This window comes from Dendrobates tinctorius, unplaced genomic scaffold, assembly GCF_039654945.1.
Source record: "Dendrobates tinctorius isolate UK_male_01 unplaced genomic scaffold, ASM3965494v1 ptg000060l, whole genome shotgun sequence".
NCBI classification, from domain to species: Eukaryota; Metazoa; Chordata; class Amphibia; order Anura; family Dendrobatidae; genus Dendrobates; species Dendrobates tinctorius.
Window position 1 is genome coordinate 8,204,413 of NW_027361728.1, and position 24,691 is coordinate 8,229,103.

Below are 24,691 nucleotides of genomic sequence, written 5' to 3' on the forward strand. Positions count from 1 at the left end.
CGGCAACCTGATGTCTCACTTCCATTCCAGGTAGAGGTGGATGCTTCTGAGATTGGTGCAGGAGCTGTTTTGTCCCAAAAGGATCCTGTAACATCTAAAATGAATCCCTGTGCTTTCTTTTCCCGAAAGTTCTCTCCATCTGAATGTAACTATGATATGGGGAATAGGGAACTGTTCGCCATGAAATGGGCATTTGAGGAGTGGAGACATTGGTTGGAGGGAGATAAGCATCAAGTCGTGGTCCTCACTGACCACAAGAATTTGATTTACCTAGAGTCGGCTAAGCGCTTGAACCCTAGACAGGATAGGTGGGCCTTGTTTTTTACACGTTTTGATTTTGTGGTTTCTTTTCTTCCTGGAACAAAGAATGTCAAGGCAGACGCCCTCTCTAGGAGCTTCTTTGCTGATTCTCCTGTGGTGACCAAGCCTGCTACCATCTTAGGCGAAGGGGTAGTTCTTTCTGCCATCTCGCCCGATTTGAGACGTGCTCTGGAAGAGTTCCAGGAGGACAAACCTGAGCGTTGTCCCAGTGGAAAGTTGTATGTTCCTGACCAGTGAAAGAAGAGAGTGATGTCTGAAGTTCATTGCTCTGCTTTGGCTGGTCATCCAGGTATTTTTGGTACTAGAGATCTGGTGAGTCAGATTTTTTGGTGGCCCTCCTTGTCTCGTGATGTCAGGAATTTTGTGCAGTCCTGTGGGACGTGCTCCCAGTCAAAATCGTGTTCTTGCTCTAGTGGGTTGTTGATGCCTTTGCCTGTCCCCAAGAGGCCATGGACCCATATTTCAATGGATTTCATCTCTGATATGCCTGTCTCTCAGAGGATGACTGTTATTTGGGTGATTTGTGATAGATTCTCTAAGATGGTTCATCATGTACCACTCCCTAAGTTGCCGTCTTCCTCTGAGTTGGTGCCCTTGTTTTTACAACAGGTGGTTCGTTTGCACGGGATTCCTGAGAACATTGTATCTGACAGAGGAGTCCAGTTTGTGTCTAGATTTTGGAGAACTTTCTGTTCCAGGCTGGGAATTCAGTTGTCCTTCTCCTCTGCTTTTCACCCTCAGACCAATGGGCAGACAGAGAGAACAAACCAGACCTTGGAGTCATATTTAAGATGTTTTATTTCTGCTGATCAGGATGATTGGGTTTCATTTTTGCCCTTGGCCGAATTTGCTTTAAATAATAGAGCTAGTTCTGCCACTTTGATGTCACCTTTTTTTTGTAACTTTGGGTTTCATCCTCGATTTTCTTCAGGGCAGGTGGAGCCCTCTGCCTGCCCAGGTGTTGACACTGTGGTGGAGAGAATGCACCAGATCTGGGACCAAGTGGTGGATAAGTTATCTCTCTCCCAGGAAAAGGCCCAGCGGTTTTCCAACCGACATAGGACCATTGGTCCCCAGTTTAAGGTTGGTGATATGGTGTGGTTATCATCAAAAAATATTGCTATGAAGGTGGCTTCTCCTAAGTTTAAGCCTAGATTTATTGGACCTTACAAGATTGTGGAGATTATTAATCCGGTCTCTTTTCGTTTGGCTCTTCCTGTAACATTTAAAATCCATAATGTGTTCCATAAATCTTTGTTGAAGAGGTTTGTTGAACCTGTTGTTCCGGGGGTGGCACCTCCAGACCCTGTATTGGTTGACGGTAACATGGAATATGAGGTAGAGAAAGCACTGGATTCCCGTCTGGCTAGATGGAGACTCCAGTATTTGGTTAAGTGGAAGGGTTATGGTCAGGAGGATAATTCCTGGGTCTCTGCCTCTGATATTCATGCCAAAAGATTGGTGCGTGCCTTTCATCGGGCTCACCCTGATCGCCCTGGTGGCATAGTTGAGGGTTCGGTGACCCCTCCTCAAGGGGGAGGTACTATTGTGAGTTCATTTTCCCCTTCATTACTGAGGCCCGAGGAACTCACTCTTCTGGTAAAGAAAGGTAGTGAGCCTGATTATCAAACACCTGAGGCTGATGATGATGACTGGCTGAGTGGAGTTACTGACTGTATATAAGGCTGCCGATGCCCTTCTGCCCTGCGGGTGATTTCTCTGTGGGATCCTTGGAGACCAGTCTGAATTCCTGCTCCTCTAAAGCTAAGTTTGCTGCTCAGCCTTTTACTTTGATGCTTTGACTTTTTGCTTTGTTTTTCTGGATTTCTGCCATTCCCTGCTGGGGTGTGCTGAATTCATTTAGCTCTGTCTTCTGAAAATACCTGAGTGCTGATTTAGTTTTTGAAGCCTAGCTGCTTCAGGGCCTTTTTCATATCAGCTTGTTGGCTTATGTCTTTGATAGGGTTTTGGCAGATTGCAGCAGCAGCCTTCCTGTCCTTTCCTATCTAGGTAGTTTTGGGCCCCATCTTTGCTCAGTCTATCTTTCTGTCTGTGTTAGTATTTTCATCTTGCTTCACCATCATTATATGTTGGGGGCTGCCTATTGCTTTGGGGTCTGCTCTGGGGCAGTTTAGATTTCCCCTTTCTTTCTTTAGGCCTATGTAATTCTTCGGCTGTGATCGAGGGGTCTAGGGCATCGTAGGAACCCCCCACGGCTACTGTTAGTTGTGTTGATAGGTTCAGGGGTCTGCAATCTGATAGTTGCCAACTTCTCTGGTTTTCTGGACTTAGCTTGTATTTCTGCTTTTGCCTCCTACGGTGACTCATTCATAACAGATGGGGCAGAGGCAGCCACAGGCATTGGTGGGTAGGCCGCAGCCAAGGCCATGGATGGAGCAGCGGTGGCCACAGATGCCGGTGAGTAGACTGCGGTGGCTGGTGACCCGGTCACTGCGGCGATCTGGAGTGGGGCCGGAGTGGCGGCAGGCCCCGATGGATAGGCAACGGCCGGAAGATGGAGAGCGGCAGGGGTGGCCGCGGGTTGGTTCCGCGTCGGCGACATGGGACGATGTGCCGCCGGACGGGGTGGCTCTGTGTTGTTGGCGGAGGCATCAGTCGGCCTGGCAGGGGCCGCAGAGTCATCCGCAGCTGGGGTCGCTGGAGAGTGGGAGGTTGGGTGGGCAGGCCGAGGGCTGGTGTCGGGGCCTGTCTTGTACACAGAGCGTGGTGGCGGGAAATGCCTGTGGTGCCTTCGGCTGGGCTGGGGGAATGCTCACCTTCCCTGGTGCCGCGGCTCCCAGCAGGCTATCCTGCAGCTCCCTCAGCAACCGTTGATCTTCACCCCGCCGTCCGGCAGGGCCAGCCTCCAGGCCCGATAGCTCCACGGGGAGACTCCGTGAAGATTCCTCCAGCAGCTGTTCCAGCAGGGTCCGGGGTCGCTCCTCTTCTCTGGCAGGCATCTGAGGTACTGAAAGTGGCATCCAGGGGCAGGTCTCCTGATGGGACTCGATCTCCTGATGCCACCTCCATTCCAGGCGTCCGAGGCCTTGGCAGCTGCAGCGTCGCATCTCGTCCGAGTTCCAGAAGCTCAATGGCACCAAGCAGCTGCACCCAGCCACTCCACCTGGGCTACTCCCGTTCTTGGGTGGGGCGTTGGTCGGCCTTTCCAACAATCTTCCAGGGTCCAACATGAGGGGGCAGCTGTCTCCAGATGTAGGCTGCTCCCCCCAGAGGCGGGTGCGACATAGTCCCAGATTGTCCAATGTAGCTGCAAACTCCTGTGCTTCTTTCTGGCAATGGAATGCCACAGCCATTCTGTCAAGTCCTTTTCCGCTCCGGATCCACCTGATGAAAGCCAGCAATCCGGAACACAGTCCAAGTTTATAATCCACAGGAAAAATCTTCAACCCATACAACTTGGGTCCTTTGGATCTTCGGTGCTGGCTCGCCGCTGAAGTTGGAGTGTTGGCGTTGGCGATCCTGCCAACTACACCAAATATAAGTAGGTCAAGCCGACCAGGGGGTGGTCCTCTTACCACCGCGCACAGACTGAGACGGAGACTGAAGTGCGTCCAACAGGTCCTCATTATTGGCCGCCCTCTTGACGACTGCAGCAATATACAGCAGCAGCTAGACACTCTCCGCACTCAGGCCCAGGTACCTTTGCTTCCTCCTTACATCTGTATGACGTCCCTCGTGGCTCTTTCACTGCAGCTGCCCTAGGCCTACCACTACAGCGCTTCGCCTTCCCGAGTCTGTCCGTCTTGTGGTACCCCCAGGCTCTCTCCGTCTGCGGCTTCTCTTGTCTCTCCGTCTGCAGCTTCTCCTGTCAGGGCCACCCCCTGACGGTCTCAGCTGTCAGTCCCCTCTGGAGCTTCTTCACTGTACTTCTCCTCCTTAGGTCTTCTCTACTCCTCAGCTCCTCTCCCTGGACTGACCGCTTCTAGATCTCTCCAGCTTCCTTTTATCCCCCTCCTTGGGAATTTCCCCTAGAGTTCTTGTAACCCCGCCCCCCATGAATGTGCAGTTTCGTAGCCCTAAGCTGATGTTCAGTCCTTTGCTCACAACTCTATACTCCCATCTTGTGGCCAAACTGGAGTACTACACCCATCTCTCCTATCTCCAGCTGTCTCCCATCTATAAATGCAACAGTCCACTTAAAGCACACTATACCTTTGCTTTCCCACTGCAGATAGGTCCGTACTTCAGTCCACTTCCCCTACAGTTGCATACATGGGCTGTTTTTATGTGGACATTCATAGAGAGGGTGGGAAGATGCCCACCTTATCCATCTGCAGTCGGCACTGCCGTGTGCTGGCAGGACATGTGTGATGTCACAGTCCTGTGATCAGTCTCATGGTCTGGGATTAAATAGCTGAACTTGAGAGTCAGTCGATGTGTTGTGGTTTGGACAGGAAAGACGCCAAATAGTGGCTCCAGTTTGAGATGAATACACATGGTGGTCTGAGCAGGTGAGTCCCTCAGACATATGGACTTTGCTATACGTTATCTTTTTGTTTTGCCCTTATGCCAGAAAGGCTCTCTTTACTTTACTGAACCCTGCTATGGTTCATGCTGTTCCACAATAAACCAGCAGGTGATTTACCACGAGAAGTGTTCCTGTGTCTACCTTGGGAAGTAGTTGAGTGAGTCAACCCCTCACAATATGCTTATTTTCCACCATAATTTGCAAAATAAATCTTACCAAATCAGACTAGTTGATTTTCTGGATTTGTTTTCTCATTTTGACTTTCATAGTGATGGTCTACCTATCATGTCAATTACAGGCCTCTCTCATCTTTTTAAGTGGAAGAACTTGCACAATTGGTGGCTGACTAAATACATTTTTTTCCCACTGTGTGTGTGTGTGTATATATATATATATATATATATACACATATATACACTCACTGGCCACTTTATTAGGTACACCTGTCCAACTGTGTGTTAAGACTTAATTTCTAATCAGCCAATCACATGGCGGCAACTCAGTGCATTTAGGCATGTAGACATGGTCAAGACAATCTCCTGCAGTTCAAACCGAGCATCAGTATGGGGAAGAAAGGTGATTTGAGTGCCTTTGAACGTGGCATGATTGTTGGTGCCAGAAGGGCTGGTCTGAGAATTTCAGAAACTGCTGATCTACTGGGATTTTCACGCACAACCATCTCTAGGGTTTACAGAGAATGGTCCGAAAAAGGAAAAAAATCCAGTGAGCGGCAGTTCTGTGGCCGGAAATGCCATGTTGATGCCAGAGGTCAGAGGAGAATGGGCAGACTGGTTTGAGCTGATAGAAAGGCAACAGTGACTCAAATTGCCACCCGTTACAACCAAGGTAGGCAGAAGAGCATCTCTGAATGCACAGTGCGTCGAACTTTGAGGCAGATGGGCTACAGCAGCAGAAGACCACACTGGGTACCACTCCTCTCAGCTAAGAACAGGAAACTGAGGCTACAATTTGCACAAGCTCATCGAAATTGGACAGTAGAAGATTGGAAAAACGTTGCCTGGTCTGATGAGTCTCGATTTCTGCTGCGACATTCGGATGGTAGGGTCAGAATTTGGCGTAAACAACATGAAAGCATGGATCCATCCTGCCTTGTATCAACGGTTCAGGCTGGTGGTGGTGGTGTCATGGTGTGGGGAATTTTTTCTGGGCACTCTTTGGGCCCCTTGGTACCAATTGACCATCGTTGCAACGCCACAACCTACCTGAGTATTGTTGCTGACCATGTCCATCCCTTTATGACCACAATGTACCCAACATCTGATGGCTACTTTCAGCAGGATAATGCGCCATGTCATAAAGCTCGAATCATCTCAGATTGGTTTCTTGAACATGACAATGAGTTTACTGTACTCAAATGGCCTCCTCAGTCACCAGATCTCAATCCAATAGAGCATCTTTGGGATGTGGTGGAACGGGAGATTCGCATCAGGGATGTGCAGCCGACAAATCTGCGCCAACTGTGTGATGCCATCATGTCAATATGGTCCAAAATCTCTGAGGAATGCTTCCAGCACCTTGTTGAATCTCTGCCACGAAGAATTGAGGCAGTTCTGAAGGCAAAAGGGGGTCCAACCCCTTACTAGCATGGTGTACCTAATAAAGTGGCCAGTGAGTGTATATAAAAACACTGCTCAAAAAAATAAAGGAAACACTCAATTAACCATCCTAGATCTGAATGAATGAAATATTCTCATTTACTACTTTGTTCTGTACAAAGTTGAATTTGCTGACAACAAAATCACACAAAAATCATCAATGGAAATCAAATTTATTAACCAATGGAGGCCTGGATTTGGAGTCACACACAAATTTAAAGTGTAATGTAATGTCCTTAAAACAAGTCAAAATGATGCTCAGTATTGTGTGTGGCCTCCACGTGCCTGTATGATCTCCCTACAATGCCTGGGCATGCTTCTGATGAGGCGGTGGATGGTCTCCTGAGGGATCTCCTCCCAGACCGGGACTAAAGCATCCACCAACTCCTGGACAGTGTGTGGTGCAACGTGACGTTGGTGGATGGAGCAAGACATGATGTCCCAGATGTGCTCAATCGGATTCAGTTCTGGGGAACGGATGGGCCTGTCCATAACTTCAATGCCTTCATCTTGCAGGAACTGCTGACACACTCCAGCCACATGAGGTCTGGCATTGTCCTGCATTCGGAGGCCCACAGGGCCAACCACACCAGCATATGGTCTCACAAGGGGTCTGAGGATCTCTTCTCAGTACCTAATGGCAGTCAGGCTACCTCTGGCGAGCACATGGAGGGCTGTGCGACCCTCTAAAGAAATTCCACCTCACACCATTACTAACCCTCTGCCAAACTTGTCATGCTGAAGGATGTTGCATGATCACTCTCCACGGCGTCTCCAGACTCTGTCACGTCTGTCACATGTGCTCAGTGTGAACCTGCTTTCACCTGTGAAGAGCACAGGGTGCCAGTGGCGAATTTGCCAATCCTGGTGCTCTGTGGCAAATGCCAAGCATTCTACACGGTGTTGGGTTTTGAGCACAACTCCCATCTGTGGACATCGGGCCCCCAAACCATCCTCATGGAGTCAGTTTCTAACCATTTGTGCAGACACATGCACATTTGTGGCCTGCTGGAGGTCATTTTGCAAGGCTCTGGCAGTGCTCCTCCTGTTCCTCCTTGCACAAAGGCGGAGGTAGCGGTCCTGCTGCTTTGTTGTTGCCCTCCTATGGCCCCCTCCACATCTCCTGGTGTACTGGCCTGTCTCCTTGTAGCACCTCCAGCCTCTGGACGCTACGCTGACAGTCACAGCAAACCTTCTTGCCACAGCTCTCATTGATGTGCCATCCTGGATGAGCTGCACTACCTGAGCCACTTGTGTGGGTTTTTAGAGCCCGTCTCATGCTACCACGAGTGTGAAAGCACAACCAACATTCAAAAGTTACCAAAACATCAGCCAGAAAGCATTGGTACTGAGATGTGGTCTGTAGTTCCCAACTGCAGAACCACTCCTTTATTGAGTGTGTCTTGATAATTGCCAATAATTTCCATCAGTTGTCTTTTCCATTTGCACAACAGCACGTGAAATTGATTGTCAATCAGTGTTGCTTCCTAAATGGACAGTTTGATTTCACAGACGTTTGATTTACTTGGAGTTATATTCTGTTGTTTAAGCGTTACCTTTATTTTTTAGAGCAGTGTATTATCAAATGTGCTAATCTTTCTGTTTAATGTAATCCAAATAATTATTACTTCCTTTAGCCCAACTGTGTGTTCTCTGTACACATGTGCCTGACGTAGTGCACGATATTCTACTGTATATGTGGCCAAGTTTTAAGGTGAAACTACGTTTTCATCATGTGCATCTTTGCAATATTATCATACGTATATTAGGATTTTTTTTATTTCACTGACTGGTAGTATATCTAATTAAATATCATCCACAACATTAACAAGATATTTTCCTTGTCCTTTATAATAAAAAAATAACAACAAAAATATGAAACAAAATAGGTAGACTGTACCTTGGACCTCCTGACGGTATCATACCCATTAAATCAAGGCCATCTTCTGTTAAAGTTCCTGTCTATAATATTAAAATATTTCAATTAAAGATGTTTAACAAAGAACTTTTCACATGTGGCAATGAAGTGAAACAAAATGAAGCTTTAAATGGAACCTGTCAGCACCTTTGTACTTATAGAAGTAGTGGTTTGGCTGTCTAATTGCCCATCCCAAAATAAAAATGATAAGTATTTAGTAAAGATCTGATGTTTCAATCATGATAAATCTAATGATGGAGAAATGTAAGGTACACCTGGGGTGGACCCGCTAGACCGTGGCAACGAACCTCCCGGGGGCGAGCTGACCAGGTGGACCACCCCCTATACAGGGAGCGTTTGGGGCAAGCCCGCGGGTAACTATTACCACGGCAGCTGGTACCCTGGGAGGTAACGACAGACAGACTGCTAGAGCCGAGTTGGGGATACAGGACTGACGGTACCGGCTGGGAACCACAGGACAGACAGCCACGGCTTAGAGACACGAGACAGGTGGATACGGCCTGGGAGACACAGAACTGGCGGCACGGCTAGGAGACACAGGATAGGCGGGCACGGCTGGGAGACACAGGATAGGCGGGCACGGCTGGGAGACACAGGATAGGCGGGCACGGCTGGAAGACACAGGACCTAGGAGAGAGGAAAATGGAGAGGTGAACGAGCAACGGATGGACAGGGCGCGAAGGCGTGCAAAGAGGACGGCCAGAATCACTAGGAAAGAACAGTGATACTCAGGCACCGCTGGCAGGGAGAGGCGGCCAGATATAGGGACTGGTAGGAGGACTTCCGGGTCGTGACCTAAAGGAGAGAGAGCAGGCGCGCGTCCTCAGTAGGAGGAGGAGGGGGAGGCGCGCGCGTGCCCAGGCACAGTATGTGCGCGCGCCCACCGAGCAGGAGGGGCGGGGGCGTGCACCCGGCGCGGTCCGGAAGACCGGACGAAGGGGACCGCCGGACGGGGAAGAGGAGCCGGGGAGGACCGTGGAGAAGACCGCGGACGCCGGCGCAGAGGGAAGCAGGATGCCGGAGGAAGGGTAAGCTGCGGCCGGGAGGAGGCAGAGAGAGGAGCGCGCGGCAGCCGCCGCGTGACAGTACCCCCCTCCTTACGCACCCCCCTCCGCAGTCCGGAAAAGAATTTGGCCAAGATTCGAGGGGCCTGGATGTTCTCTTGGGGCTCCCAGGACCTCTCCTCGGGACCAAAGCCCTTCCAATCAACCAAGAAAAAGGTTCTCCCCTTTTGCTTCCTCATGGCCAAAATATCTTTAACCTCAAATACATCGTCTGCGGAGACAGGCGGAGGTGAGTGAGGGGCCTTAGAAAGGAAACGATTGAAGACGACTGGTTTTAGCAAGGACACATGAAAGGCATTAGGGATACGGAGAGAGGCAGGAAGCCGTAGTTTATAGGAGACATCATTAATACGGGACAAGATCTCAAAAGGTCCAATATAACGGGGACCCAGTTTATTGGAAGGGATCTTGAGGCGAATAAACTTGGAGGCCAGCCAAACTTTATCACCAGGGTGATATGGCGGAGCATCCAGGCGTCTTTTGTCGGCGTGTCTCTTAACTCTGTTACGTACCAACTCGAGAGCGGCCTTGGTCTCCTGCCAGATCCTGGAGAATTCCCCGGTCAGAAGGTCAGCCGCCGGTACACCCGAGGCAGGAGGAACCGGTAGAGGTACACCAGGATGTTGCCCATAGACGATAAAGAAAGGGGACTTGCCTGAAGACTCGCTGGCGTCGTTATTATAGGCGAACTCAGCCCACGGGAGAAGTTCAGCCCAGTCGTTCTGGTGGACATTGGAAAAATGCCGGAGGTAGTTCACCAAGCACTGATTTGTCCGTTCGGCCTGACCGTTGGACTGGGGGTGGTAAGATGAGGAGAAGTCGAGAGTGACATCCATTGATCTGCATAGGGCTCTCCAGAAGCGAGAGGTAAATTGGACTCCTCTGTCAGAAACAATATGTTGGGGCAGTCCATGAAGACGGAAGATGTGCTGAACAAAGATCTTCGCCAAGGCTGGGGCCGATGGCAAGCCGGAAAGGGGAACGAAGTGTGCCATCTTAGAAAACCTATCAACCACCACTAGGACGACTGTACAGTTGGCAGAGTGGGGTAGGTCCGTAATAAAGTCCATGGCAATGTGTTGCCAGGGGGACGAGGGTATAGGAAGCCGGTGTAGAAGCCCAGAAGGCAGCTGCCTAGGCACCTTGATCTTGGCACAGGAGAGACAGGAGGCGACGAAATCCCGGACATCCTGGGGAAGAGTCGGCCACCAGTAGTAGCGGGATACCAGGTGAAGTGTCTTCTTAAGCCCGAGATGGCCAGCCAGCTTGGAAGCATGTCCCCAGTGGAGGATTCGTCCTCGGTCCTTCTCCGGCACAAAAGTCTTGCCAGGTGGAGGTGAGAGAAGAGAAAGTGGTGCCACCGTGATGAGCCGGGATGGATCCAAGATATGCGTGGGTTCTTCTTCGACATCTGCGGGAAGGAAGGACCTGGACAAGGCGTCAGCTTTGAGGTTCTTGTTGCCTGGGCGAAAATGTAGATCAAAATCGAATCGAGCGAAGAACAGAGACCACCTGGCCTGGCGTGGGTTGAGTCTCTGCGCAGACCGAAGATAAGCTAGATTCTTATGATCTGTGAAGATTGTGAAGGGATGTGCGGCGCCCTCCAATAAGTATCTCCACTCTTCTAGAGCTAACTTGATGGCCAGCAGTTCTCGGTCCCCTATGGAATAATTCCGCTCTGGGGTGGAAAAGGACTTGGAAAAGAAGCCGCACGTGACGAGTTTACCGGAAGAAGATTTTTGAGACAAAACCGCTCCGGCTCCAGTTGCTGATGCATCCACTTCGAGGACGAACGGTTTGTCGACCTCAGGACGATGGAGTACGGGAGCCGTGGTAAAAGCTCGTTTTAGAGATAGGAAGGCCTCCTCTGCTTCAGGGGTCCAGACGTGCGGGTTGGCTCCTTTACGAATCAAAGATGAGATAGAGCCGGCCAATGAGGAAAAATGAGGGATGAACTGCCGATAATAATTTGCGAAGCCGAGAAATCGCTGAACGGCTTTCACCCCTTGGGGACGTGGCCAGTTGAGCACGGCAGACACCTTCACCGGATCCATACGCAGGCCGAAGTCGGAGATGATATATCCCAAAAATGGAAGGGAGGACTGTTCAAAGACGCACTTCTCCAATTTGGCGTACAGGCGATTCTCCCTCAATCGGAACAGCACTCGGCGGACATCTCTTCTGTGGGTGGACAGATCGGGAGAGAAGATCAGGATATCGTCAAGGTATACAACCACACTGGAGTACAGAAGGTCTCGGAAGATGTCGTTCACGAATTCTTGAAAAACTGCGGGAGCATTGCACAACCCGAAGGGCATGACGAGGTACTCGTAGTGTCCATCCCTGGTGTTGAAGGCGGTCTTCCATTCATCTCCGGAGCGAATACGGACAAGATTATAGGCTCCACGGAGATCCAATTTAGAGAAGATTCGCGCACCTCGCAGCCGGTCGAACAGCTCGGGGATGAGAGGCAGAGGATATCTGTTCTTGATGGTAATCTGGTTAAGACCTCGATAGTCAATACAGGGGCGGAGAGACCCGTCCTTTTTCTTAACAAAAAAGAAGCCAGCCCCAGCGGGAGAAGAAGACTTTCGGATGAAGCCTTTGGCCAAATTCTCTTGTACATATTCAGACATGGCCTGGGACTCGAGTGGACTCAACGGATAGATTCGCCCCCGGGGCGGAGTCGAGCCGGGTACAAGCTCGATGGGGCAATCATATTGCCGGTGCGGTGGAAGAGCCTCTGCCTCTTTCTTATCAAAGACATCTGAAAAAGCCCAATAGGCCGAGGGCAAATCCGCAGGACCCGAGACAGGAGACGAGCATTTGAGGGGTTGTACTGGACGAAGACATCTAGTCTGGCAAACGCAGCCCCAGCGAAGGATGTCTCCGGTCCGCCAATCCCGGACAGGTTCATGCATCCTCAACCACGGAAGGCCCAGGAGCAAGGTGTGGGATAGAGACGGCAGCACGAAGAAGGTTATTCTCTCACGGTGCAGGACCACGATCTGTAATTACAGCTCTTCAGTGACCAACGTTACGGTCTCGCGCAAGGGAATCCCGTCGACTGAGGCTAACTGCCGGGGAACCTCCAAGGACCTAACAGGTATCCCCAATCTCTTCACCGCCTCGAGTTGGATGAAATTACCAGCAGCCCCTGAGTCAATATAGGCTAGCTCCGAGAAATGTTTGGATCCCTGGATAAACAAAACAGGAAGGGTCAAAGGTAGAGAGGTGTCGAAGGCACCTAGGGAGGCCTCTCTTACCTGTCCTAGGCGGAGGAGTTTCCCGGCCTCACAGGGCAGGAACGTAGAAGGTGGGAGGCACTGCCACAATAGAGACAGAGACCATGAGTGAGTCTCTCCTGGCGGCGTAGCTCTGCGGGCCTGAGTCGGTCAACCTGCATGGGTTCAGGGGCTGACGCCGAGGTGGAAGGCCGAGCGTGGGGAGGACTGCGCATCGGAGGAGAGAACCGAGTGGGTCTTCTCTCCCTGACGGCCTCGCGGGAACGCTCCCGGAAACGCAGGTCAATTCGCGTTGCCAGCGAGATGAGATCTTCCAAAGACGTAGGTGTATCCCTGCCTGCCAACTCATCTTTGATTCGGGGCGACAAGCCACGCCAGAAAGCCCCTACTAAAGCCTCATTGTTCCATCCTAGTTCAGAAGACAACGTACGGAACTGGATGGCGTACTGTCCCACAGAGAGAGCACCCTGGCGAAGGCAAAATAAGGACTCCGTAGCGGAGACCAGACGCCCGGGCTCATCAAAGACCTTGCGGAATGTCTCCAAGAAGGTTGCGAGCTGGGAGACTATCGGGTCATCTCGCTCCCACAAAGGATTCACCCAAGCCAATGCCTCACCCTCTAAGTGGGAAATCATAAAGGCCACCTTGGCCCGGTCGGAGGGATACTGCAGGGATGCCAGCTCGAAGTGCAACTGACACTGGTTAATGAACCCCCGACAGAGCTTGGGATCCCCACTATAGCGTGGGGGTTTAGCCAAGCGGGGCGAGGACTGGGAAGCTGCCGCAGGCGCAGGGACAGCGGCCGCCGTCTGTAGAGCTAGAAGGCGGTTATCTACAGAGGCTATGTAGTTTAAAATATGGGCCTGGGTGTCGCGCTGCTGAGCAAGCTCCTGCTGTAAGCCGGAGATTTGGGAGGCAATCCCCGGATCGGAGGTTTGTAGAGATGAAAGTCTGGACTCCATTGACTTGAGGAACGACATGATCCTCGCCTGATTCTCACGAAGGAACAAAAGTTCCTTTTGGGTCGGGGTCGGGGTACCAGCGGAATCCATGGCCTGAGTATTCTGTAAGGTACACCTGGGGTGGACCCGCTAGACCGTGGCAACGAACCTCCCGGGGGCGAGCTGACCAGGTGGACCACCCCCTATACAGGGAGCGTTTGGGGCAAGCCCGCGGGTAACTATTACCACGGCAGCTGGTACCCTGGGAGGTAACGACAGACAGACTGCTAGAGCCGAGTTGGGGATACAGGACTGACGGTACCGGCTGGGAACCACAGGACAGACAGCCACGGCTTAGAGACACGAGACAGGTGGATACGGCCTGGGAGACACAGAACTGGCGGCACGGCTAGGAGACACAGGATAGGCGGGCACGGCTGGGAGACACAGGATAGGCGGGCACGGCTGGGAGACACAGGATAGGCGGGCACGGCTGGAAGACACAGGACCTAGGAGAGAGGAAAATGGAGAGGTGAACGAGCAACGGATGGACAGGGCACGAAGGCGTGCAAAGAGGACGGCCAGAATCACTAGGAAAGAACAGTGATACTCAGGCACCGCTGGCAGGGAGAGGCGGCCAGATATAGGGACTGGTAGGAGGACTTCCGGGTCGTGACCTAAAGGAGAGAGAGCAGGCGCGCGTCCTCAGTAGGAGGAGGAGGGGGAGGCGCGCGTGTGCCCAGGCACAGTATGTGCGCGCGCCCGCCGAGCAGGAGGGGCGGGGGCGTGCACCCGGCGCGGTCCGGAAGACCGGACGAAGGGGACCGCCGGACGGGGAAGAGGAGCCGGGGAGGACCGTGGAGAAGACCGCGGACGCCGGCGCAGAGGGAAGCAGGATGCCGGAGGAAGGGTAAGCTGCGGCCGGGAGGAGGCAGAGAGAGGAGCGCGCGGCAGCCGCCGCGTGACAGAAATATTCAAATCAAGCTATAAAGTACGGTAGGGCGTGTCATTGAACTTGGAAGAAGCAGTCCATTTGAATTGACAAGCTCTACAGCAGATCTGGCATGGAAATCACAGAAAAGATCGTGAGCTAGACACTGTTACCATTAGTAAATACCTGAGCTACTGAGGGGGCCATATAGGAAGATACCATTCTCTAAGCATACTACCACTGAGGCTGGATAGGCTTGGTTGGGTTAACTTTTTGGAAACCTGCTGTGACTGCAGAGTCAGTCTGAATGGAGGTGCTTGAAGGGTTAATGTGGCTGGGACTCCAGAAGAGTAGGGCCTTAGTAAAGTGTAATGGGACCCTTGAAGTGCAGGGTTTGAACAAACAGGGAAACTGCTCTGAAAAACAGGTATTTAGCTGAAAGAAGATCAAGGCCTTTGAGGTATTGGCCTAGATAGCATCAGAAACTACAGTATTCATCCTCTTTAACATTTTTAAAGTTTGCTACCTTATAACCTGAAATTTCACTTTTTGAGGGTTTGTATCAGTATGTGTACAAACATGCATGCATGCATACAACTATAAACATTTGTTTTTCTTTTTTTGTGCAAATAACAAATAGGACAAAATTATTGAAAACTTCAGTGTGCATAAATATTCACCCCAATAAAGTCAGTACTTTGTAGAGCCTCCTTTTGCAGCAATTACAGCTGCAAGTCACTTTGGATGTCTCTATTCCTCAAAGCAAAACTGCTCCAGCTCCTTCAAGTTAGATGGTTTCCTCTGGTGAACAGCAATAATCTTACCATAGATTTTTACTTAGATTAAGGTCTGGGCTTTGACTTGGACACTCCAAAATATTTACAAATTTCCCTGAGTGTTGCTTTAGCAGTATGTTTAGGGTCATCATTCTGTTGGAAGGTGAACATCCGTCCCAGTTTCAAATCAGATAGACTGAAACAGGTTTTGATCAAGAATACCCTGGAATTTCGTACCATCCATCTTCCCCTCCAATCAGAACATTTTCCATGTCCCTGCTTCCGAAAAACATCTCCACAGCACCATGTTTCACAGTGTGGGATGGTGTTCTTGGAGTGATGAGCTGTGTTGGTTTGGAACTAGATGTAGCGTTTACCTTGGTGGCCAAAAGTTCAATTTTGGTCTCATCTGACCACAGCACCTTCCTCCATACATTTAGGGAGCCTCCTATGTGTCTTTTGGCAAACACAAAATGAGCCTTATAATTGTGTGTAAGTATAGACTTTTTTCTGCCCACTTTTCAATAAAGGCCACCTCTATGGAATGTATGGCTTATTGTAGTCATATGGACAAATACTCCAGTCTCTTCTTGCAGCCTTGCAGCGCTGGGTCCTGGGTTCGAATCCCACCAAGGACAACATCTGCAAGGAGTTTGTATGTTCTCCCCGTGTTTGCGTGCGTTTCCTTCGGGTACTCCGGTTTCCTCCCACATTGTAAAGACATACTAATAGGGAATTTAGATTGTGAGCCCCATCGGGGACAGTGATGATAATGTGTGCAAACTTTAAAGCGCTGCAGAATATGTTAGCCCTATGTAAAAATAAAGGTTATTATTATTTATTTATTGGGAACTCTGCAGCTTCTTCAGGGTTACCTTTGGTCTCAGTGCTGCTTCTCTGATTACTGCCTCCTTGCTGTCAGAGTTTTAGTGGTCTGCCCTCTCTTGGCAGTTCTGTTGTGATACCATGTTCTTTCCATTTGATGATAATAGATTTCATGGTGCTCTGGGTGATCATCAGAGATTGGGATATTTTTTTCTAACACAACCCTAAAGGCCCCATCTCTCATAGCGAGATCGCTGAAGCGTCATCGATTTTGTGACGCAACAGCGATCTCGCTACATGTGATACATAGCGGCGTCCGGCCCCCCCGCTGGATATTGCTGATCGTACTCGAATGTCCTGGGCCATTTTTTCATCGTCGGCTTCCCGCTGGACAGCACGCATCGCTGTGTTTAACGCCGACGAGCGACCTCGTCGGCGACGCAGAACTCAGGGACGCAGGCATGAGTCCTGTGAAAAGCTGCTGTGTGGCAAGGTACCAATGACCACCGAGGTGGTTATATGGATTGCTGTCAGATTGCTGCATCTTTGAAGAGATCTGCCTGTTTGGCAGCTTACTAGCGACCATGTAGCAACGCACCAGCAATCCCTACCAGGTCGTATCGTTGTCAGGATCGCTGGAGCGTCGCTATGTGAAACGGGACCCTAACTTGGACTTCTTATAGACTTTGTCCGTGACTTGTTTGGGGAACTCATTGGTATTGTTTGGTTAGTGGTGCCTCTTGCTTAATTGTATTGCAGCCTCTGTGGACTTTCAGAAAAGGTGTGTATATACTGACAGATCATGTGACACTCAGATTACACACAGGTGGACTTCCTTTCACTAAGCATGTGACTTCTGAAGGTAATTGCTTGCACCAGAAATGTATAGGGGCTTCATCGCAAAAGAGGTGAGTACATATGCACATACCAATTTTTAGTTATTTGATTCCATACATTTAATTTATGCCTATATTTTTCTCACTTTGCCAACTTAGACTATTTAGTGCTGATGCATCACACACAAATTGGATTACAAAAATATTTAAACATAGGATGTAATGTAGTAAAATATGTAAAAAGCCAAGGGGGTGATTACTTTCGTAAGCCACAGTAGGCATATAGAACTTAGGATTCTTGATTTAGGACTTAGAGAGAGATGAACTATGAACTAGAATTTTTGTGAAAAGGATAGTGATAACACAAACAGGCCCATAGAGAAGTAGAGCTTGGGATGAAAGTAATAGGACTTTAGAGGATACGGCATGGGTGGCGAGTGGGATAACTTTTGGAACTTCGGAAGGAGGTAATTATTGTGGCTGTGTAAAGTAACACAGTCCTGGATGTGACCCTTAGAAGTGAAAACAATTGTTCAGTGTTTTAGTTATTCTGTTAATTCCGCAGCATTAAGCAATTGTGCCATCTTGTGTGCATTGAAAACAAAATCTTGTGTGTCATCTCAGAGTTGAAATCAATAGGTATATTGTACCCACTATTAAAACCGTGTCCAATAAGCTCCTGTGCCACTGTGTATGCAGTTACGTTCAGCACAGACAATCTGTTGTAATTCTTTGGTGAACAATTGTCCTATTTTATTGGGGAAGCAACTGATTGTGAATTCCACCCTACAGCTTTTAATAAATGAAGTTATGGAGAACTGGTAGGACTCCTCTTTCACACAAAACATTCAGAGACATGAGAAAGTGGTAGCTTATTGGCGATTGCACAGAGGGCAGACCGCCAGGCAACGGGGGGTGCACCAATCCAGTTCTTTTTAATATTCAATATGGAGACAGATTATTTGCTAAGGCTGTCTCCTCACTGAATAAGTGGAACGCAGGTGACAGGCAAGCAAAGAACTGTTAGAGCGACGATACAGTCATACGGCATGACGCTTCACTGCATCCTTACTCTGACATCTCTGTACCCAGCTTCTCCCTTACACTCTGCTGTTCGAGACTGGGCCTACTGTAGTTAGGGATGATATGTGGAAGGCTCCATTCCTTCCTATGATATCAGTGGAAAGCTCATAACACAAAGGAACAGCAGCGGGTGTGTATGAAAGTCAGTAACAGGAGTGACTTACTGCAGGATGGGGCTCTTAATCGAGGATAAAAAGGAGTGATGTTCTGCAAAATGTGGCTGTGAACAGGGGCCAAAAAGCAGTGATGGTCTGCAGGATGGTGCTGTGACTAGAGGCAAAAAGGAATGATGTTATGTAGGATGGAACTGTAAACATGGAACTGAAAGGAATGATTTTCTGCAGGGTGGAGCTGCATATTAATGAGAGTAGTGATATATTGCAGGATGGGGTTTCTTAATAGGGAGCAACAAAGATTAATGCACGGCAAGACAGGGCTGTAAATGGGGGCAAAAGGAGGGATGTACTGTGTTGTACAATGGGACTTTGAATAGGGGCAAAAAGAAGTGATGTTTTGCAGGATATGGCTGTGAATATAGGCCAAAAAAGAGAAATTATCTGCAGGATGGAGCTGTAAATAGGGGAATGGAAGGGGTGATTTTCTGCAGGATGGGGCATTATTTAAATGTGAGGAGTGCAATACTGTAGGCTGACACTGTGAATAGGCAGCAAAAATGATTACTGTACTACAGGATAGGGCTGAAAACAGGATGCAAAAAGGAGTGACGTTCTGAAGGATGAGGATCTGAATAGTGGGTTGCCCTCCAGTCCCAGGGCTGTGGGGTACTCGGTACCGGGTCAGTGTCAGGGGGAAAGTATCACGGCAGCAGTGACCCGGTCCGTGGCCCTGGGCGCCCAAGTAATGGGGAATGTAGTTAATGGAATTGAATAGTCCGTGACGCCACCTGTGGTGTTCGGCAAGGGAGATGTTAAGCCGACGCTGCAGACAGATCCTCTGGGACAGATGGTGGGATGCAGCAATGATGTTATAGTCCTCCACAGGCAGGGCTGCTGTCCCAGGGCAGTGTAGATGTGGGGACACCTTGATGGTGCAGTGTCCGGCGCAGGGAATGTAGCAGTGCTGGCAGACGCAAGAAGGAATGGAGGACACCAGGGCTTGCAGTTTCAACGCTTTACTCACAGTTCTTGGTAACCACTGGTGCCCGCTTCCATGCCGTGTCCTCCGGGGCAGAGACTCAATCAACCTCCCGGGCAAGTTAGGCTTCTCCTCTCCAACACTCCGCCAACATGTACCTTTCCTGAACGACTCCTCAATTGCGCCTTTAGTGTGAAGAGCTCCAGTACCGTGGTTACTCTGAAGTTCCTCCTGTCAGATGTTCCTAACAACTCTACTTGTATGACAGACAGCTGTAGCCTGATCAGGGACCTCCTAGATCCCGGCTCTCTATCCATGTTGCTGTTGTGTCCCAGGTCTTAGATGGGAGTAGTGCATTTACAGCCAACTACTCCACCGATGTCTGCTGCAGAACCATAAGTGTCCATACAACCTCGGGGACCGGGCCCCGACCTTGTGCTGAGAACCTATAGGCAGGGTTCCTCTTCCAACCCACAACTCCTCTCTGTTCTCCTACTCCTTCCTTCCGCGCTGTTCCTTCTTTCTCTTATGGAAGCTTAGGTTGCAGTTCTACATCTCTCTCCTTCTCTTCTCTTTCCCGTGCCAGCTGGCTCAGATTGCTGAGGCAGCTGCAGCACTCCTTCCTCTCTCCTCGGGAGCTTGTTCCACTAAGACCAGTCCTCAGCCACTCCTGACTTACTGTCTTCCTCCGCCTTGAGCTCCCCTCAGACTGATCTGAGACTGACCTGTAATTCTAAACCTTCCCACTCTTTTATATCTAACTCCACCCACCTCCCAGCACATCTCGTGTTATGAAGCAAGGACCCACGAAAGGTACTCTGCTATCCTCTAAGCATGGAGCCGCAATCTGGTCCATTGCTGAACTATCCTGTGTGTGGGTGCAGGTGTTGGAGTGTGGAAAGGAGTTCCCAACTTACCTAGGTGGTGGGGCACTACACCTTAGGAGAAGGTGCAGTACCTCTGTGGCGACTGAGCCTCAGGGGCGCCACAATAGTGGTCTGAAAGTAGTGATGTTCTGCAGGATGAGGCTGTATGTTGAAGACAGGGGTCATACACTGCAGAATGGGGATGTAAATAAATAAGAGGAGTGATGCAGAGGCCTGGAGCAAAGAGGTAATGAGGGCAATGACAAAAGTGAGCCCTCCTTAATGCAGCAGAAGACAGTTCTATTAACATTGCTTTTTAGTTTGCTGTGTGAAGTGGGGGCAGAGTGAATAGGGTAGCACTGAAAAGGAGAGAATGGAGAGGGGACAGATTTGGGGGACAGTGTGGAGGGTGATAGTGGGTAGAGGGGGCTGCAATCAAGGGACAGTGAAGAGGGGGAACAGAATGGGAAGGGATAGGCATGGGGGAGAATGAGAGGGGAGTCACTATGCAAACCATATTTTCAAGGAGGGCCAGCTTAGGGCCCATATGTTCATAGGGGAGGATAGTGTAAAGTGAATATTTTATAGGAGAGAACAGAGTGGAGGTCATGAATCATAAGAGGGACAGTGTCGAGTCATATTTTGTGTAATTAGCACAGAGAGTGGAATGAAAAACAGACACGTGTAGAGGCCAGTAGACTATAATAGATAATGTGCCCTAGCTGTAAAAATACACAGTACACATATGTGAAAAATGGCCTTTGAGGCATTTCAGCCTAAGAGAGGGGGTCTACAGAAAGCTGAGTGATAATTATTATGGAAATTGTACTGACTAATGCATGTAACACACAGCAGATCAAATATCGTACCTTAGATCCAGGGTATTAGCAGACAGCACCACACATGATAAGCTTAGCTACAGCAGCTCAGCAGGCATAATCATGCAAAGTTTCAGCAAACAGTATCACTCTTGAAATTAGAGTTGACACCCAGCTGTTATACTTATTAAAAGACAAGAATTTGCATGTAGTCATCCATAGTTTCATGTACTTACAATAACTTAGAGAAGCAGGGCCGGCCCGAGAGATTACGGCGCCCTAGACGAAACTATTTTGTTGCGCCCCTACTATTCTTGGCAGTAGATGAAAACTTGGGATATAAATTTAGGAGCAAAATAAACCACAACAACAATGATTAATTAACTCTCTCCTAACTCTTTAATCTTCTGAGAAGTTGTATAGGACAAATATATACAAAGTAATCAATAACACAAAACAAAAATGACCATAGGTAATTCAAATTTTTGTTTCCTTGCCTTTTTTTTTTGAAAAGGATGACACTAAGTCACCGAGATTAATTTGTTTAGCAACTTCAGATTCTATTGAAATTGTTGCCAACCCAACCAACCTCTCTTGCGTCATATTTGCCCTTAAATATGTTTTAATTAGCTTTCGTTTTGAACATTTGAAAACTTAGGAGCAAAATAAACGCGCGGGATCAAACACCTGTCAGTAGACGATGCAAACGACTCACGATCGTAGTTTAGCGCCTCCTTTCCGTGCGTAAATTGAAGCTCAACGGTTTTTCTTTTAAATTTATGGTAAAAAAAATTTATGTACACTTTTCTTTCCATCCCTAAAACTTTTTGCCTTTTGAAAAGATTTTTTATAATTTTTTCTATTTTTTCTCTGGCGCCCCCTTTGGGTCGGCGCCCTAGGCGGCCGCCTAGTTCGCCTATACTGTAGAGAAGATGTTCAGTACTTGGTGGCTTAGCCATATCCTTTGGATAGTTTGGATAGGTCAGCTATATCAGATTGTTTTTGGGTTTGACACCATTCATCAACATTCTGTTTTCAGTTTCTGCGGCATCCAGAAATGAAGCAGAGCACAACTCCATACATGGTAGTTGTGTTTCTCATGTATAAACATGCGCACTCGTGTGTTTTGCATAAACAGTGGGGTAGGTCAACAAATGGACAAATTTGCACAGGACACTATTCAGACTAAGGCTGGCCTTATTAGTGTTCATTAAAGCATTGTCTAATCTTTATAATCTATTTTCAATACCAGTCAAGTTCAAGAATTAGTGTGACTCCTAAATATGGCACAAAGACACCACTCAGATACTCCGTTGTGTAAACTATATACTTCTTTGCTCTTCTGGGAACTGAGACATTCCGCTTCTACAAATCATTCTTGGTCAGAGCAACTTGCTAACTGACCGAGTGAACTCTACACCCTAGTCACTAAGGGTATTGAGCAGTGAAAGGCTATGAAGTGATTCCCTAAAGTACCCATGGAGACACTCGGTTAAAGCTGTGAGGTTACTGCTGTAGCCCTCCGATGACTGGGTTGTGGAGGATAGGTGCGTATGGTGTTACTATGTACTGCATTTGTGCAACATAGAGGAATGTTACGCTACATTTTATGGGGGATGGATCGTTATTTCTGGGTGTGTGCTTGTACAAGTGTATCTAATATATAAAGCTCAAAGTGTGTATGTTTGTATGTGTGTGTGTGTGTGTATGTCCGGGATAGGCATCCGCACCGTCGCAGCTACAGCCACAAAATTTGGCAGTCACACGTCTGGACCCCAAGAGCGTCCTAAGCTGTGTTGTGAGGCGAAATTTTAACCCCGCGTATTCCAATTCACCAAACATTTTTGCCCCTATCTACATATTGGGGAAAAAGTGTGTGCGTGTCAAGCCCCGCCCCTCATTATGATGTCATAATGCTCCTATTTGCATACTAGGGAAACAGTGTGTGTGTATCAAGCCCCGCCCCTCATTATGATGTCACAATTGTTGCCATGGCGACCCTGATGTCATCATAGGTTGCAAGCCCCGCCGCTCATTATGATGTCATAATGGTTGACTATGGGATGGAGGATGTGTGATGGGTATATGGGCACTGGACTATGGGATGGAGGATATGTATGATGGGTATATGGGCACGGGACTATGGGATGGAGGATGTGTGATGGGTATATGGGCACGGGACTATGGGATGGAGGATATGTATGACGGGTATATGGGCACGGGACTATGGGATGGAGGATGTGTGATGGGTATATGGGATGGAGGATATGTATGACGGGTATATGGGCATGGGACTATGGGATGGTGGATATCTATGATGGGTATATGGGCACTCGACTATTGGATGGCGAATATGTATGATGGGTATATGGGCATGGGACTATGGGATGGAGGATGTGTGATGGGTATATGGGCATGGGACTATGGGATGGAGGATGTGTGATGGGTATATGGGCACTCGACTATGGGATGGAGGATATGTATGATGGGTATATGGGCACGGGCCTATGGGATGGAGGATGTGTGATGGGTATATGGGCACTGGACTATGGGATGGAGGATATGTATGACGGGTATATGGGCACGGGACTATGGGATGGCAGATATGTATGATGGGTATATGGGCACAGGACTATGGGATGGAGGCTATGTATGATTAGTATATAGGCATGGGACTATGAGATGAAGGATGTGTGATGGGTATATGGGCACTCAGCTATGGGATGGCGGATGGGTATATGGGCACGGGCCTATGGGATGGTGGATATGTATGATGGGTATATGGGCACGGGACTATGGGATGGAGGATATGTGATGGTATATGGGCATGGGACTATGGGATGGAGGATGTTGTGTGATGGGTATATGGGCACTCGACTATGGAATGGAGGATATGTATGATGGTATATGGGCATGGGCCTATGGGATCGTGGATATGTATGATGGGTATATGGGCACGGGACTATGGGATGGAGGATAATTATAATTTGTTATAACTAACCACAGTTAGTTACTATGCCCGGGCAGCGCCGGGCTCTTCAGCTAGTATCTAATATGTAAAGCTCAACGTGTGTATGTATGTATGTATGTATGTATGTGTGTATGTCCGGGATAGGCATCCGCACCGTCGCAGCTACAGCCACAAAATTGACCATGGGATGGAGGATGTGTGATGGGTATATGGGCACTGGACTATGGGATGGCGGATATGTATGATGGGTATATGGGCACAGGACTATGGGATGGAGGATATGTATGATGGGTATATGGGCATGGGACTATGAGATGAAGGATGTGTGATGGGTATATGGGCACGGGACTATGGGATGGCGGATATGTATGATGGGTATATGGGCACGGGACTATTGGATGGAGGATATGTATGATGGGTATATCGGCATGGGACTATGGGATGGAGGATATGTATGATGGGTATATGGGCATGGGACTATGGGATGGAGGATATGTATGATGGGTATATGGGCACGGGCCTATGGGATGGAGGATGTGTGATGGGAATATGGGCACGGGTCTATGGGATGGAGGATGTGCGATGGGTATATGGGCACGGGACTATGGGATGGCGGATATGTATATGGGCACGGGACTATGGGATGGAGGATGTGTGTTGGGTATATGGACACTGGACTATGGGATGGAGGATATGTAGGATGAGTATATGGGCACGGGACTATGGGATAACGGATATATATGAGGGGTATATGGGCACGGGATAATGGGATGGAGAATATGTATGATGGGTATATGGGCATGGGACTATGAGATGAAGGATGTGTGATGGGTATATGGGCACTCGACTATGGGATGGCGAATATGTATGATGGG

At 49.0% G+C, this 24,691-nt stretch overlaps 1 protein-coding gene across 2 annotated transcripts in view; it reads right to left on the reverse strand.

Moving 5' to 3' along the window:
* LOC141092486 (probable cation-transporting ATPase 13A4) overlaps positions 1-24,691 on the reverse strand; it is a 260,800-nt gene that overhangs the window by 143,662 nt on the left and 92,447 nt on the right. For both annotated transcript variants that reach the window (XM_073578658.1, XM_073578659.1), the window contains exon 13: positions 8,327-8,388. In XM_073578658.1, the coding sequence (XP_073434759.1) occupies positions 8,327-8,388 (62 nt within the window). The remainder of the gene's footprint in view (positions 1-8,326; positions 8,389-24,691) is intronic.